The sequence below is a fragment of the Hoplias malabaricus genome, chromosome 18 (genome assembly GCF_029633855.1).
Source record: "Hoplias malabaricus isolate fHopMal1 chromosome 18, fHopMal1.hap1, whole genome shotgun sequence".
NCBI classification, from domain to species: Eukaryota; Metazoa; Chordata; class Actinopteri; order Characiformes; family Erythrinidae; genus Hoplias; species Hoplias malabaricus.
In genome coordinates this window covers 1,426,366-1,443,631 of record NC_089817.1, presented here as the reverse complement: position 1 = coordinate 1,443,631, position 17,266 = coordinate 1,426,366, and the positions used below count along the sequence as shown (strand labels likewise).

At 47.2% G+C, this 17,266-nt stretch overlaps 1 protein-coding gene across 1 annotated transcript in view; it reads right to left on the bottom strand.

The window, feature by feature from the left end:
• dhx29 (DEAH (Asp-Glu-Ala-His) box polypeptide 29) overlaps positions 1 to 17,243 on the bottom strand; it is a 21,738-nt gene extending 4,495 nt beyond the window's left edge. The window contains exons 1-24 of the mRNA XM_066651484.1: positions 17,005 to 17,243; positions 16,437 to 16,510; positions 15,724 to 15,837; positions 15,319 to 15,448; positions 14,625 to 14,764; positions 13,663 to 13,806; positions 13,028 to 13,154; positions 12,498 to 12,653; positions 11,138 to 11,306; positions 10,301 to 10,421; positions 10,023 to 10,195; positions 9,065 to 9,500; positions 7,861 to 8,004; positions 7,617 to 7,793; positions 7,244 to 7,384; positions 6,897 to 7,041; positions 6,445 to 6,565; positions 5,984 to 6,068; positions 5,805 to 5,893; positions 5,055 to 5,183; positions 3,203 to 3,278; positions 1,988 to 2,212; positions 1,320 to 1,456; positions 1,121 to 1,211 (exon numbers count right to left, since the gene is read on the bottom strand). Of these exons, the coding sequence (XP_066507581.1) occupies positions 1,121 to 1,211; positions 1,320 to 1,456; positions 1,988 to 2,212; positions 3,203 to 3,278; positions 5,055 to 5,183; positions 5,805 to 5,893; positions 5,984 to 6,068; positions 6,445 to 6,565; positions 6,897 to 7,041; positions 7,244 to 7,384; positions 7,617 to 7,793; positions 7,861 to 8,004; positions 9,065 to 9,500; positions 10,023 to 10,195; positions 10,301 to 10,421; positions 11,138 to 11,306; positions 12,498 to 12,653; positions 13,028 to 13,154; positions 13,663 to 13,806; positions 14,625 to 14,764; positions 15,319 to 15,448; positions 15,724 to 15,837; positions 16,437 to 16,510; positions 17,005 to 17,128 (3,468 nt within the window). The 5' untranslated portion in view covers positions 17,129 to 17,243. The remainder of the gene's footprint in view (positions 1 to 1,120; positions 1,212 to 1,319; positions 1,457 to 1,987; positions 2,213 to 3,202; positions 3,279 to 5,054; positions 5,184 to 5,804; positions 5,894 to 5,983; positions 6,069 to 6,444; positions 6,566 to 6,896; positions 7,042 to 7,243; positions 7,385 to 7,616; positions 7,794 to 7,860; positions 8,005 to 9,064; positions 9,501 to 10,022; positions 10,196 to 10,300; positions 10,422 to 11,137; positions 11,307 to 12,497; positions 12,654 to 13,027; positions 13,155 to 13,662; positions 13,807 to 14,624; positions 14,765 to 15,318; positions 15,449 to 15,723; positions 15,838 to 16,436; positions 16,511 to 17,004) is intronic.
• Between the last annotated feature and the right edge of the window lie 23 nt (positions 17,244 to 17,266).

The following is a 17,266-nucleotide window of genomic DNA, read 5'->3' as shown; positions in this document are numbered from 1 at the left end:
TGTGAGGAGTGTGGTGTGTTCTCCCTGTGTCTACGTGGGTTTCCTCCGGGTGACTGTCTGTGAGGAGTGTGGTGTGTTCTCCCTGTGTCTACGTGGGTTTCCTCCGGGTGACTGTCTGTGAGGAGTGTGGTGTGTTCTCTCTGTGTCTGCGTGGGTTTCCTCCGGGTGACTGTCTGTGAGGAGTGTGGTGTGTTCTCTCTGTGTCTGCGTGGGTTTCCTCCGGGTGACTGTCTGTGAGGAGTGTGGTGTGTTCTCTCTGTGTCTGCGTGGGTTTCCTCCGGGTGACTGTCTGTGAGGAGTGTGGTGTGTTCTCTCTGTGTCTGCGTGGGTTTCCTCCAGGTGACTGTCTGTGAGGAGTGTGGTGTGTTCTCCCTGTGTCTGCGTGGGTTTCCTCCGGGTGACTGTCTGTGAGGAGTGTGGTGTGTTCTCCCTGTGTCTGCGTGGGTTTCCTCCGGGTGACTGTCTGTGAGGAGTGTGGTGTGTTCTCCCTGTGTCTGCGTGGGTTTCCTCCGGGTGACTGTCTGTGAGGAGTGTGGTGTGTTCTCCCTGTGTCTGCGTGGGTTTCCTCCGGGTGACTGTCTGTGAGGAGTGTGGTGTGTTCTCCCTGTGTCTGCGTGGGTTTCCTCCGGGTGACTGTCTGTGAGGAGTGTGGTGTGTTCTCCCTGTGTCTGCGTGGGTTTCCTCCGGGTGACTGTCTGTGAGGAGTGTGTTGTGTTTCCCTGTGTCTGCGTGGGTTTCCTCCGGGTGACTGTCTGTGAGGAGTGTGGTGTGTTCTCCCTGTGTCTGCTTGGGTTTCCTCCGAGTGAAGTCTGTGAGGAGTGTGGTGTGTTCTCTCTGTGTCTGCGTGGGTTTCCTCCGGGTGCTCCAGTTTCCTCCCACAGTCCAAAAACACACGTTGGTAGGTGGATTGGTGACTCAAAAGTGTCCGTAGGTGTGAGTGTGTGAGTGAATGTGTGAGTGTGTGTCGCCCTGTGAAGGATGGGGGGCCCCCTCCAGGGTGTGTTCCTGTCTTGTGCCCAGTGATTCTGGGTAGGCTCCCGACCCACCACCGCTCTGAACTGTATAAGGGTTACAGACAATGAATGAATGTGTGTGTGTATGTGTGTGTGTGTGTGTGTACCTCAATGGTGATGAGTGAAGTTCGGTTTAGAAAGTGTTTTCTGCAGTAAGATATCTCGGCACGTGTTCCTTCGCTGCGTGCTTTCTTCCACCTGAAAAACACACAAATGACCACAATAGTCACATTCAACAACAACATTAATCAGGTGAATATTCCAGGGTTAATGAACAGTAAGTTATTTCTCGGACAGTGTCCGTACCCCAGGTAAGCGTTGTAGATGGTGAGGTGGTCCGAGTTAGCGATGGCCAGCGCGTCTCTAGCGAGGTTAGCCTCCTCCTTCCTGTTCATCGGAGTGGAGAACGGAGATTTCTCAGACATTGCTGCGGCGATGGTGGCCTAAAGGGACAAAAAACATGTCAATATGAGAACCATTTACATCTCTGTCTGTTTGAGAAGGGAAATCACAGATTAGATTTTTGCAGAACTGGCCTTTTTACGGCAAGTTACATAGTGCAGTTTCTGCAGTGCTCAGCCCAGAGCAGCTACAACAGAATCTCTATTCTCCTTTTTACAGCACAGTGGAGCAGCATCACAATGATTTTGAAGCTGTAATTTTAAGATAAAAATATTACCTAGCGTTGCTTTCACCCATGCATGGTGAACACACACACACACACACACACACACACAGAGAGAGAGAGAAAGAAAGAGCAGTGGGCGTCCTCCTAGGATATGACCATTTAACAGGAAACAGCAAGTGGACAGAGATGTTTACCCATGAGTCTTTGCGTGTGTGTGTGTGTGTGTGCAGTAGGAGTATGTCCTGTGATGTCTGCTCTGTGCTGATGCTGCAGTAACGAATGACTGGGGCATCATCAGAAGTCAAACTCACAGCCAGAGCTCAGATAAACGAAGTGTTAAACTCACCACGGGCTGGAGGCAGCCGAGGATGGCGCCGAAGATCAGCATCTTCCCGATCTTGACGTTGACGGGCAGAGCGGCGAGATGGTGGCCCAGCGGGGTCAGAGCGTGACTCTCACTTTCACACGCCCCGATCTTCCTCAGCAAAGTCACGGCGTTACACACACTCTGCTGCTGAGGAGCGTCCAGAGCCTGGGACAGGAACAGCTCTGGAGAACCGTACTCACACTTCTGCACACACACACACACACACGAAGGTTTTAGCTGACCTCAGTGTGGTCTAGGGCTGGACGATGTGAACGTACATCACGATATATGTTTTAATTTCGATGGATGTGATTTAACTCCGACATTGATATGAAGAGCTGCTAAAAACAAACAGGAAACAGGACATCACCACAAACATAAACCTAATGGCTTTAATATTTTTAAACTTACTTTAAAATCGAGTGCTGAACTGACGACAGCGCCCCCTAGTGACCCTCAGTCAGTGACAGACGCTGTGAATAATGTGCACTGAAATATTGAAAGTGTGTTTAAACCCATACCATTGTTATTGAAATGTTTTATATTGTGATAAATATCGATATTGAATTATTGTGCAGCCGCAGTGTGGTCCGCTCTGTTTACAGAACTTCAGCCGCTCGCTCTGCTGTGTTTGAGGATTACAGCTCAGTTTAAACTTCTCCTCACTCTTTATTCTGTAGCAGCGCTTTAGTCTTTTCTTTTACTGTATCGTTTTAATCATGTGTTCTTTTACTCTTTTAATGTATTTTCGTAGGTGGATTGGCGACTCAGAAGTGTCTGTAGGTGTGAGTGTGTGTTGCCCTGTGAAGGACTGGCGCCCCCTCCAGGGTGTTTTCCTGCCTTGCGCCCAATGATTCCAGGTAGGCTCTGGACCCACCGCGACCCTGAACTGGACAAGGGTTACAGATAATGAATGAATAAATGAATGTATTTTCTTTTATTGCACTATTTTAATTGTTTTAAATGACTTATGCTCTTAATTTAACTGTTTTTACTGTTCCCTACGACTCTGTAAAGCCTTTTCCTGTTCTGGAGCTCATATATAAATTAGATATTTACACATTATTTATTTCAATTTTAATGGATGAATATATTTAAAACCTCAAAAGTCATTGCTCTTGGGTTGTAACACATTTGCCTGTGTGAAATACACTGTGTGTGTGTGTGTGTGTGTGTGTGTGTGTGTTACATCACCATGATGTGAAGGCACAGCTCTTCCAGAGGAACCCTGAGGATTTCTGGTTTGGAATAATCAACAAAGCCCTCGAACCTGGAGAGGAGAGAGAGAGAGAGAGAGAGAGAGAGAGAGAAACACAGAGAGAGAGAGAGAGGCAGACAGACACAGAGAGAGAGAGAGAGGCAGAGAGAGAGAGAGAGAGAGAGGCAGAGGCAGAGAGACACAGAGACAGAGAGAGAGAGAGAGAACAGAGCAGAGGCTACTTTAATACGCACTCAGCATCCATCACAAGTAATCAGGAGTCCACCTTTTATTCAGACCACTTCAGCCAAAGGAGACGAGCTCAAGTGTGGTAGCACTGTCTACAAATGTACGGTAATTAAATGTAAGTAACTAACTGGACTGAGTGATTCTAACCTAAAACATATCGACAAGATGCACTCAACTGAACAATTCAATTATCTTCGTCCATTTCTTTTCTTCTTTCTGAGTCTGTGAGACTGTAAAGAGTCCCGTCTGTGGGTCTACATCGTGTGGAATGACGTCTGAGGTCACGGATGTAGAAGCAGTGTTTATTTCAGGGAGAAGGGCAGTGGTGCAGCAGGTAACATCATGTCCTAGGGCTGTGGGTTCGAGACCTGTGTCGGGTCACAGTGGTGTGTTCTCCCAAAAAGACCGGCCGTGCAGAAGTGTCCATAAGTGTGAGTTACAGACAATGAATGAATGGATTATTGGTTAGTTGGCGCCAGTCCTTCACAGGGCAACACACACTCACACACTCCTCACAGACAGTCACCCGGAGGAAACCCACGCAGACACAGAGAGAACACACCACACTCCTCACAGACAGTCACCCGGAGGAAACCCACGCAGACACAGGGAGAACACATCACACTCCTCACAGACAGTCACCCGGAGGAAACCCACGCAGACACAGGGAGAACACACCACACTCCTCACAGTCAGTCACCCGGAGGAAACCCACGCAGACACAGGGAGAACACATCACACTCCTCACAGACAGTCACCAGGAGGAAACCCACGCAGACACAGAGAGAACACACCACACTCCTCACAGACAGTCACCCGGAGGAAACCCACGCAGACACAGGGAGAACACATCACACTCCTCACAGACAGTCACCCGGAGGAAACCCACGCAGACACAGGGAGAACACACCACACTCCTCACAGTCAGTCACCCGGAGGAAACCCACGCAGACACAGAGAGAACACACCACACTCCTCACAGACAGTCACCCGGAGGAAACCCACACAGACACAGGGAGAACACACCACACTCCTCACAGACAGTCACCCGGAGGAAACCCACGCAGACACAGGGAGAACACACCACACTCCTCACAGACAGTCACCCGGAGGAAACCCACACAGACACAGGGAGAACACACCACACTCCTCACAGACAGTCACCCGGAGGAAACCCACACAGACACAGGGAGAACACACCACACTCCTCACAGACAGTCACCCGGAGGAAACCCACGCAGACACAGGGAGAACACACCACACTCCTCACAGACAGTCACCCGGAGGAAACCCACGCAGACACAGAGAGAACACACCACACTCCTCACAGACAGTCACCCGGAGCGGGACTCGAACCCACACCCTCTGGGACCCTGGAGCTGCGTGACCTTATGTTGGTTGTTAAACTGATGTTGTTGATTAAAGTGCTTTACGTTCTGCCGTTTATTCCCCAGAAGCAGAGTTACTGGTGACTTAAGTTATACAGCTGTCTCAAGAAATCCTGCTTTGTAAAACCTCTAGAAAACACTATGGTGAACACGGTTAAACACAAGAGAGCACTGGACATCACCCACAGTGCCATGGACACAGATCACACACCTGAACTTGGGGTAGAGTCTGAAGCAGAATCCGTTTCTGACTCGTCCGGCTCTTCCCTGCCTCTGGAGGGCGCTGGCTTTACTCACAAAGGTCTCCACCAGAGAACTCATCTGACTGCTCTCATGATACCTGAGCAACACACAAACACACACATTATCACCGACCAACCCCCTCCCCGTTTCTACACTCACTCAGTGGCTGCTGGAGTTTTTAAACCCTGTGTCCACTCTCTGTCCACTCTGTGAGACACTCCTCCCTCGTTGGTCCACCTTGTAGATGTAGAGTCAGAGACAGTAGCTCATCTGTCGCTGCACAGTGTGTGTCGCTCGTCCTCTAGTCCTTCATCAGTGACACAGGACGCTGTCGGCTGGATGTTTTTGGTCGGTGGACTGTTCTCGGTCCAGACACTGAGGGGTTAAACTCCAGCAGCACTGCTGTGTCTGATCCACTCTACACCAGCACAACACACACTAACACACCACCACCACGTCAGTGTCACTGCAGCGCTGAGAATGATCCACCACCACATCACACCTGCTCTGTGGGGGTCCTGAGCGCTGAGGAACAGGGGTGCAGTAAAGTATGCACAGCAACAGATGGACTACAGTGTGTAACAGTAGAACTACAGAGTGCTGGTGTGTGGTCAGTGGAGCTGAGGGAATGGACAGAGAGTGGAGAAACCAGGAGGTCACTAGAGGAAACTGATCTTGGTGTAATTCTGAGTTAAATCCTGATCCAGACTCTTCTCACCGGTTCTCTTTCGTCTTCCCGGTGTCAATAACAAACACCACGTCTGGAATCGTGACCCCCGTCTCTGCGATGTTCGTTGAGAGTACAATCTGAAACACACACACACACAGGAAAATAACTCAGTACCTGCCCAAAGTAACACAGTAACACAGCAGCTGGAGCCAAACCCATTGCAGTACCTTTCTCACTCCAGCAGGGGGCACTGTAAAAGCTGAGGCCTGGTCCTGAGAGGAGAGGGTAGAGTGGAGAGCCACCAGCTTATATCTAAACACAACCAAACAATTACAGTTACTATGTAATGTACAACCAACACAAGGAAATACAGCTTAGAGGCAGAGACCAGCTCCATTTTTATGTTTTAATTTCTGAGTGTATCTTACTCTATGTTCATTTTAGAGCTGTATTTGATTAGATTTATACCCTATCTCTGTATATACACTATGTGCTGTGCTTATTTTGAATATCTACATTGTTTTGTTCCTCTGTACATCGTCTTTATCTCACAGACGCTATCTTATAATGATTTAATTTTCATGAAAAGAGCAGACATCAAAGCATTTATGACGCATTAAAACTACGAGTTCTGCCCAGAAGTGCAGCAGCGAATCCTCAGCAGAAGAAACACACAGGAGTAAATCACCTCTCCCTGGAGCTGAATCTCCGGTCCGTGGTCAGAAGGTCGTACAGCTGCTGAATGTGAGCGAGTCCCGGGAGAAACACCAGCACCGCGCCATCGATCTTCGCAAACTGAGGAGATTTATCTGAACACAAACACACAGCCGATTACACAGAGCCTCGTTATAACACATCGCCTACAGCCACAGAGAGTAAGGAGCGAAGGGAGAGTGGGACGCTCTGGAGCAGCTCACTGAGGAGCGGAGAGCCCACCGACGTTAGACTGTGGAGCAGTGGAAGAGCTTCTGCTGTTCTGAGGAGGTTTTACTGTGGAGACTGGACCGGTTCTCTGAGGATTGGACTGCACCGAGCCACTGAGGTCAGCTACTGATTCTGGATGGTGTGATTCCAAACAGTGTGAATATAACGGGAGCACGTTTAGTAGCAGGAAGGGGAAGTGTTGGACGCGGTGTGTACCCAGGTACGCGAGCAGCTCCAGGGTCAGGTCCATGTTGATCTTGTTCGGGTTCATGAACTGAAGAGCGTGACGAGTTCGGCTGCTGAAGTGATCCAGCTCCGGACCCAGGTCCCATCCGGCTCCGGGATCTCGTACTAGCACCTCCTACACACACACACACAGAGGGAAAGAGAGACAGAGTGAGACACACAAACACACACACACACACACACACACACACAGATGGAAAGAGAGACAGAGTGAGACACACACACACACAGAGGAAGAGAGACAGTGAGACACACAAACACACACACAGTGGAGAAACACAGAGCTTTAAAGAAAACTGAAACACAAGACACAGAACCTGGTGCTGAAGAGATTTTCCTCCTCTCTGTGTGACGCAGACACTGACCTCCTCCTCCTCCTCCACAAACCTCTGACTGTAATCAGAGTCCTCCTCTAGGACATACCCCGTCTCCTCCACTATGTCCTCCAGGTGGAACACCTACCAAACACACAATGGAGAAAACGAGAATGGAGAAGAAAGAGAACAGAGTGAAAACGGCTAAAAACCAGAGCTTCTGCTCCTCGCTCCTCACTGCTGTGCGCTCGGGGTCGGGGTGAACAGAGAGCGGCTCATTATCATTTAAAGGAACAGGCATCATTATAATCACACTGTTATATGAAAAGATTTTCCTCATGGTATCGGTCATTTAAAACCGGTTCCTCCCACTGACCTCCACAGGGAAGGTCCTGCCGGGGACGGTGACCACAGGGCAGCGGTTGAAGTAGCTGGAGAACTTGTCACAGTCCACTGTGGCGCTCATGAGGATCAGGTGCAGGTCCGAACGCTTCTGGACCACGTTCCTGAGGATCGTCAGCAGGAAATCTGACTGCACACTGCGCTCATGGACCTGAGGAGAAAACTCAGCTTATTGACTCTCACAGAGTGTGTGTGTGTGTGTGTGTATTGGTGCATACCTCATCTATGATGATGTGTGTGAGGGAGGAGAGAAGCCGATCCTGCTGTAGTTTACGGAGCAGGACGCCGGTGGTGCAGTAGAGGAGACGAGTGGAGTGTGAGGAACGGTTCTCCATCCGAATCTGATACCCACACAGAGAGTCCTGCAAAACACACACTGTTACAACCTCACACACTCTCACACAACCTCACAAACTCGCACTCTTAACCTCACTGTCCAATATACTTTTACAACCTCACACACTCTCACACAACCTCACAGACCCACATACTTTTACAACCTCACATTCTCAACCTCACAGTCCAATATAATTTTACAACCTCACACACTCACATACTTTTGCAACCTCACAAACTCGCAACCTCATAGTCCAATATACTTTTAAAACCTCACACACAACCTCACAGACCCACATACATTTACAACCTCACAAACTTGCAACCTCACACTCTCAACCTCACAGTCCAATATACTTTTACAACTTCACACACAACCTCACAGTCCAATATACTTTTACAACTTCACACACAACCTCACAGACCCACATACTTTAACAACCTCACAAACTCAACCTCACAGTCCAATATAATTTTATAACCTCACACACTCACATACATTTGCAACCTCACAAACTCGCAACCTCATAGTCCAATATACTTTTAAAACCTCACACACTCTCACACAACCTCACAGACCCACATACATTTACAACCTCACAAACTTGCAACCTCACACTCTCAACCTCACAGTCCAATATACTTTTACAACTTCACACACAACCTCACAGACCCACATACTTTAACAACCTCACAAACTCACAACCTCACAGTCCAATATACTTTTTAAACCTTAACACTCACCTTACAGAATCACTTATAACCACACACACACACACAACCTCAAACATACTCACCAACTCTGTAACAACCTCACAATCTGTATTACAACCTCACACACTTTACGACAGCCTCACATACTCACAAAATATATTACAACCTCACACATTCTCACAAATCTACTCACAACCTCAGTCTCACATTCTGTTGCAACCTCATACCTCTATTATCCTAACAACATCTAATACACACACGCCACTGCAACCTCAAACTATGTTACATATTCAAACACTCGTACAAAATCACACACTCAATGAAAACACACACACCCTACTTTAACCTTTCACACACTCTGAGCTTTCTGACCTTTCCTCCCGGTCCGTCCTCGCTGCCCAGTTCCTGACTGACCCGGGAGGCCAGACTCATGGCTGATATCCTCCGTGGCTGAGTCACGGCGATGTTACAGGGCCGAGGCTCCTTTCCCGTGGTCAGCAGCTCCTCCAGAATAAACTGAGGGATCTGAGTACTCTTGCCGCTGCCCGTTTCTCCGGCCACTATCACCACACGGTGGCGCTGCAGAGTCTCCAGCACTTTCACTCTGTGCTGGAACACAGGGAGCTGCTCTCGTTCTGACCGCAGCTTTGAGGCCAGAGCTGAGTTTCTCAGCTTCAGGAACAGAGCCCGGGACTCTCCCAACAGCCGAGCGTCCTGGATCACGCTCTGAGCGTCCTGAGCCTCGTCCTGAACGTCCAGATTCTCCCAGCTGTCCTCAGGCTCATCCCCAGGACCAGAGGACTCACAGCTGCAGGAGGATAATAACATTTACATCTGTACTGGTTACACAAGGGCCTTCAATTACTACAGAGCACTACAGAGAAGAGAAAAGACCAGCAGGAGAGAAACAAAGACAAAGAGAAGAGATGAGAAGAGAAGAAAATGAGAGAAACAAAGACAAAGAGACCGTAGTGAAGATAAGAGCACGAGAAGAGAACAGATGAGAAGAGAAGGAGAGAAATAAAGATGAAGAGAAGAGACAGTATTGAAGAGAAGAACAGGAGAGAAACAAAGACAAAGAAGTTATGAGAAGAGAATGAGAGAAACAAAGACGAAGGGAAGAGATGAGAAGAGAATGAGAGAAACAAAGACAAAGAAGAGACAGTAGTGAAGAGAAGAGCAGGAGATGAGACAAGACAAGAAGAGAAGAGAACAGATGAGAAGAGAAGGAGAGAAACAATGATAAAGAGAAGTTACGAGAAGAGAACAGACACAAAGAAGACAATGAGAGAAACAACGATGAAGAAAAGAGAAGAGAAGAGAAGAGAACCTGGCCTGCTGACTCTGAGGCTGCTGCTGTTTGACTCGGGCGAGCAGGCGAGCGATGAACTGATCCCTGGGTTTATTGATGGTGGAGCGAGTCTCCTCCTCTCTCTGCTGCTCACCATCTCTCCACTCCAGCCACACATCACGGTACGGGGGAGGGAGGAGCTGATGGACTGACTGACGGAGAGGGAGAGTAAGAGAGAGTGTGTTCATGGTTGTGACATCATTACCTTGGTTAAAGTGGGTGAGAGAGGCTCCTAAACACATTAAACAGACACTGACCTGACCCTTCACCAGGTTATAGAGGGCCAGGGTGGCTCCTAAATGCTGAGCCTGCATGCTGTCCTCGGTGACGATCGAGGGACAAACTTCCAGAACATCGTCCGGCCTCTGGATGCGAACTCTATGACACACACACATTTGTTCAACTATAGATTTTTGATGCTTAATACAGCAACACTTTAAAAATGTTATATAACAGACAGTAGTTATTAAGATTATTTTAAGGGTGTTTCCTGAAGCATTTTAGAATTAAGTACCTCCCAAAAACACAGAAATGAACAGCTGCTGCAAACCTCTCTGTGCTGCGATGACAGCTAAGGCGATTAATCAGGAAACTAACTTTACACACACAGCGTTAAACTGTTTTATTTTTCTGGTCACTTCATGCAGCAATACCACTAGTGACCACTAGATTCCACTACATTCACTACCCTCCGAAATTCGAAATTATTGTGCACTATGTAGTGAGTAATGTAGGGAATAGTAAAGGAGTCAATTCAAACACGTCTCAAGTTACGTATGACAAAATCACGTTAAGGTGAGCCCCCCCGCAAATCACACTCCAGCGTCTACAGTTTGAAAACCAAGCCTAAATATGAGTGTTTCACAGTGATCTTGATCATTTTCAACCATTCTGGAATCATCCAAAAGAGGCACTACTCTAAGGAACAGAACCTGGACCGACATTCGGAGGAGGGACAAACCGTCTACAACAGAAATGTGACCTCATCCCTTTCCCTTCTGGTGGTGTGTTGCCCTATGCAAATGAGGTGTACAAGTCTGCACACACACACACACACACACACACGTGAAACAGTTGAAAAGAACATCACACACTTGCACTTCCAGTGTCTCCCAGCAGGGACTTTCTGGAAGGAAGGCGCAGGGCTTTTCGGGAGGTTCTTCCTGCACCAGTCGATCAGGAACTGTTTCGGTGATTTTCCCGTCCAGCTCCGGCCAGTGTAGTCAAAGTCTCGCACGTCTTTCGGCTCTTTCTTCTGCTCCGCTGGGGAGAAAAAGAGGAGAAATGATGCTCCTCTACACAACTCTAAGTGATGAAACGTTACTGACGCTGTGGCGCTTTAAGGAATTTTAAAATAAAAAGGACAAAATAATTCTCTCATTTTTACACTTTTATCTATTAGTGTGGTTCGTTAGAGTAAGTGCGAATTTCCTACTCTTGTGCACACCAAACAAGCCGAGCGAGACCGTCTGTAAGAAGCGACTGTATCTTTTAAGGTGGAGCGGTGTGTGTGAGTAAGAAGAAGCTGTATCTTTTAAGGTGGAGCGGTGTGTGTGAGTAAGAAGCGACTGTATCTTTTAAGGTGGAGCGGTGTGTGTGAGTAAGAAGCGACTGTATCTTTTAAGGTGGAGCAGTGTGTGAGAGTAAGAAGCGACTGTATCTTTTAAGGTGGAGCGGTGTGTGTGAGTAAGAAGCGACTGTATCTTTTAAGGTGGAGCGGTGTGTGTGAGTAAGAAGCGACTGTATCTTTTAAGGTGGAGCGGTGTGTGTGAGTAAGAAGCGACTGTATCTTTTAAGGTGGAGCGGTGTGTGAGAGTAAGAAGCGACTGTATCTTTTAAGGTGGAGCGGTGTGTGTGAGTAGGAAGCGACTGTATCTTTTAAGGTGGAGCGGTGTGCGTGAGTAAGAAGCGGCTGTATCTTTTAAGGTGGAGCGGTGTGTGTGAGTAAGAAGTGGCTGTATCTTTTAAGGTGGAGCGGTGTGTGTAAGTAAGAAGCGACTGTATCGTGTCTGAAGTGTAAATTGTAAGTATTTATTCACTGTTTGAATTCTCACAGAAACTCATGTGTAACTCGAGGTGTTTAATTTGTAGCACTGTCTCTAATCAGGCAGTTAGCCGTCTCCTGAGTTTAGAGACATTTCCACCTTAAGTGATCTGAAACAGCAAAAATAAGTCAGCGTTACCCCCCTATGGAGCAGGAATAGAGCAACATCCTCATCTCGGTTGGTGCTTTTCAGCGTTTGGAGTCTCTCCGTTGTCTAAAAACCTCCAGATGGCGTTTCTCTGCCGTGAGCAGAGAGAGAGAAAGCCTAGCACCGGACCCAGACACTTTGTTTTTTTACCTATTTACAGACACTGGGGCTTCGTAAACACATTAGAGCGGTTTCCAGAGCAGCACACGGAGAGGACACACACTCTAATGCTAAATAAACGTGATAAATGAACAGGGCTCACGTTTCTCAGCGGCTGGTTTCTCCACTTGTTCGAACAGGTTGAAGTTTACTTCCTCGCTCACCTCCTTCACAGCGGCAGGTTTTTTCTCCTCTTTCGGAGCGTCCGACACTTTAATCGCGGGGTTAAACAGTGGGTGTGACTCCAGCGGCTTCATCTCTAAAAAACAACAGCAGTAACAAAAAGTGTCAGTGGTTCTGTCCAGCCGTCACTCACACAGACCACACCCCAAAATTCTACAAATATTTATTAATCATTTATATTTTATTGAAGTGTCAATGAGCTTGTGTTGAATTAACGTCCATAAAAACAATAACATCTGTGTAATACTCAGTGAAAAAACACTAAATACATTTTAAAATAAAGAAGTCATTTTCACAAAATTTAATATTTATTTATTTATGTTTTACACAATTTTCTACAAAGTTTAACTCACATCAGTTGTCCCTGAACCAGTTTATGCTCCACAGAGCGGGTCCCCCACACTAAGCCCTGTCCACTGTGTGTGTAACGTGTGTGTGATGTGTGTTTACCTTGCTGAATGACCCTGATGCGGTCCTGGGCGGCTCTCTGGAAGGTTTTGTTCTTCTTGGCTTTGGCGTCACCGGCCAGCTCCTTGGCGTCGTAGAGCTGCGCGGTCAGCAGCAGGTAGCGCTCATTCTGTGAGGAACATTACACTTTCACTGAATAAAGAACAGGGAGCTTGGGGACAGCAGCACAGTCCAAATAACGAGGTCTGTGTTTTTACTGCAGAGGGGAGTCAGACGTCTAAAAATATCCAGAAACCTGCTCATAGGCGGCTGTAATTGTTGTTTGCCAAAACGTTTCTTTCCAAAGATGCACCATTTCAGATGCTGGAACACTGCTGTGAGGATCTGATGGCATTTAGCCCTATAAACATTAATGAGGTGTGGTTTCTGGTGTTGGAGGATACGTGTTAGATCACAAACCCCACTCCAGCTCATACTACAGGCTCAGGATGGGGCTCCATCACCCCACAGAACTCAGCCACACTGCTCCACAGCTCAACGCTGGGGGGTTTATACTCCTCTGGTGCTCTGGGCATTGCCAGAGTGACCTAGGCTCATGTGCAGCTGCTCCAGAGCATCCTACTCTACTGGTCTCTGGACACATGGGTCGGGACTGAACCTGTCAGAGAAGGTCTTACAGGGTCAAACTTCTCGTCCAGCTCTGGGTTCTTAGAACTCTTCTTCTCCTCCTCCTCCTCCTCCTCTTCAGTGCTCTCCTCCTCTTCCTCCTTTTCTGCGTACCTCAGAATCCACTCCTTCACGTTCACCCCATCATCCTTCACCTGGGGTTGAGGACACGGGGGTTATTCAGGTCAATGTCAAGGACGGGTTTCCCACGGAACAATAAACACTGACCCCTTACATCGACACAACAGACACACTTTTACACACAAAATACACTTTTACACCATCTACAAATGCGTTAACAAACAGTTTACACAAATAAACAGATACAAAACAACTATATACAGAAATATTTGTTAAAAGTTGTACTAAATACTTACAAAACATTCATATAGACATTTATCAAACCGTTACATTTTAAACCGAATACATTTATAAAAATATAAATTTGCCCTGTGGAGGACTGGCGCCCCCTCTAGGCTGTGTTCCTGCCTTGTGGCCAGTGAATGAATGAATGAATGAATGAGTGAGTGAGTGAATGCGTGAGTGAATGAATGAGTGAGTGGGTGAATGAGTGAGTGAATGAATGAGTAAATGAATGTATGAATGAATGAATGGGTGAATGAATGAGTGAGTGAATGAATGAATGGGTGAGTGAATGAATGAGTGAGTGAATGAGTGAGTGAATGAATGAATACATATAAATTAATTACAGAATTAAATAAATACAAAATAATTACAAAATTATATATATATATAATATATAAATAAATACCTTCCCAAAACATTATATGAATATATTTCTACAGAAAAATTCATACAAATAAATACTGAGGAAACGTGAAGTTTACGTGACGTGACGCGCTGTGGTGTGTTTACGGGGCGCTGTACAGAAAGCTGCAGACTGAGTGACTCATGTAGACTCACGCAGGGTTTTCTCGTGATCAGATCTGTGTCCGAGACCCTGCGCATTTACCTTCGCTTTGGGCTTCTCCTCTCGCCTGGTCTCTTCTTTTCGGACCGCTGTTTGGTTCTGCGGGTTCTGATCCTGGACCTTGGCTCGGTTCTTGTTATTCTCCTCCCTCAGGCTCTGGCTGAATCCGTCCGGCAGCTCGTCTGTAAACGAACACAGAACCGGGGGGAGCTTTCAGCTCGGGGGGGAGTTTGGGGTGGGGGACTTTTACATGATGTGTTTGTGATGACTCCATCACATTAGACATTTACATTTATTAGCCATTATATTATAAACACCTTCTATATGCAAACATAGTCAACACACACACACAGATCACACATACACATACACACTCACACACATACACACTCACCAACACCACATATGCATACACACACCACACATACTCACCACACACACCACACATACACACCACACATACGCATACACACACCACACATACACACACACACCACACATACACACCACACATACAAATACACACACACCACACATACACATACTCACACACACATACACACTCACCACACACACACTAACACCACATATGCATACACACACCACACACCACACATACACACACACACACACCACACATACACATACACACCACACATACACACACATACACACACACACCACACATACACACACATACACACACACACTCTTATATAACACTATTATTTTTTACCATCTTTCAGATTCAGACAAAGCCAGTCGAGCGCAGAGTGCAGATCTCCTCCGTAAAGAACGCTGCTCTTCATCGCCTCCTCGATGTGCTCCGTCTTAAAGCGGAACTTCTGCAGAGCTGTGTACAAGTCCTGCCCCAAACAAACAAATGATAAAAGCATTTTCAGTATTTTCCCACAATAGTTTAGAAAGGAAAGGCTCTCTGAGGAAGTGAGAGAGAAGCATCCTCTCTCTGACACCTGGTTACGGAGGGCTAGGGCATCGCTGAGCACGGAGAACCCTGCGTAACCTTTAGTCTAACGTTGTTCTTCAGGGAACTGAAGGTACTTCTGCTATGGGATTCCTCAAAGAACCCTTTGCGACACCTTCATCATTAAATGTGGAGCATCAATAAGGCGTTCAGTACCAGCAGCTTCTTGGTGGTGATTCTCCTGGAAATCGGCCCTTTGTCTGCGTTCTCCTGTCTGTGGTCATTAATGAGTTTGATGACCTTCTTCTCCAGATCTGGCTGAATGACCACCTTTAAAAGACAGAGGACAGAAATAGCTCATTAACCCCTTCACGCCTTGCCCCAGCTGAGCTCTTTTCTACAGCGTTTCATAGACTACCCCCCCCCTCCTTAGAATAAGTGAAACCAACCACTTCAAAGATCACACACTGTATTTTCTCCATTTAAAAAAAAGCATGAATGTAACGGGACACACTGGAGCAGCTGCACATGAGCCTAGAGTCACCATGTCCAGTGCCAAGTGTGGTCTAGAAAGCACTGCAGCGGGGAGCAGTGGAACTGTGCACTCTTGAGTGATGGATCCACTCTACACCAGCACAACACGCACTAACACACCACCACCACGTCAGTGTCACTGCAGCGCTGAGAATGATCCACCACCACATCACACCTGCTCTGTGGGGGTCCTGAGCGCTGAGGAACAGGGGGTAACACAGTATGCAGAGCCACAGGTGGACTACAGTGTGTAACTGAGTGTCCCTGTGGTCAGTGGAGCTGAGAGAGTGGACAGTGAGTGGAGAAACCAGGAGGTCAGTTTAACGGTACTCTCTCTCGTGTTTATCTATATTTTTGATGCTGTTTCTTCGGTGTCGTGCCGTTTCGGAGAGTACCTTCAGTATTGATTTATCGGAGAGGCCACTGGTGTCCACCTGAGAGGTGTTGTTGAGGCTGTATGTCTTTGGTGCTGGAAGAGAGATGAAGAAACAGAGTCAGTGCAGTGTTGAGATCTTCAGAGCCTGGGGTAGGCAATAAGATTCATTCTGAGGGATGGATGAGGCCATCTAAAGGCCATGACTTTAAATAGAGCCCAGAGTAACGACGACAGAGGCTCTGTTCTCTCTGCCACAGCTCAGTGGAGCATCACAATGATTTTGAAGCTGTGATTTTAAGGTAAAAATATGACAGTGTTTCTTTAACCCTACTGTTAAGGACTGTCCAATAGGAACGTCCCTCAGCCCTTTCCTCATTGAATTGTGTGGTACCCTCCACCTGCAGGTCTTCTCAGTTAGTCAGATATCTTAAACCCAGGGCTGAGGAATGCCCACCAGCTCGTTCCCATTAGACAGGTTTGAATTTGGGCTTGAGTTATCCGGCTAAACACAAAAGCCCTGCTTTGAGGGATGTCCTCTCGGTGTGCAGTGTCCTGGGCTGTGGAGCCGTGCAGATAAAGATATAAACCTTTGTTTTTATTCTCTCTGCTGAGGGTTTTACTGCTGGTTTTCTGCTGTGGCCCGGCAGGGTCCGGTTCTGCGGTGTGTCCCGCAGCTGGAGGAGCTGCATGTTTCTTCTTCTTTCCGCCCATTGACACTCACTGACGGCTAGAGTTAGGTTTTATAAATAATAGAATTTTTTTCCAGAGGCGAGAAGAAACACTGAGAGTCTTCTACCGGTTCATTAATACACTGCTACACGATGAAGCCGATGATTTTTCAACTGTAAT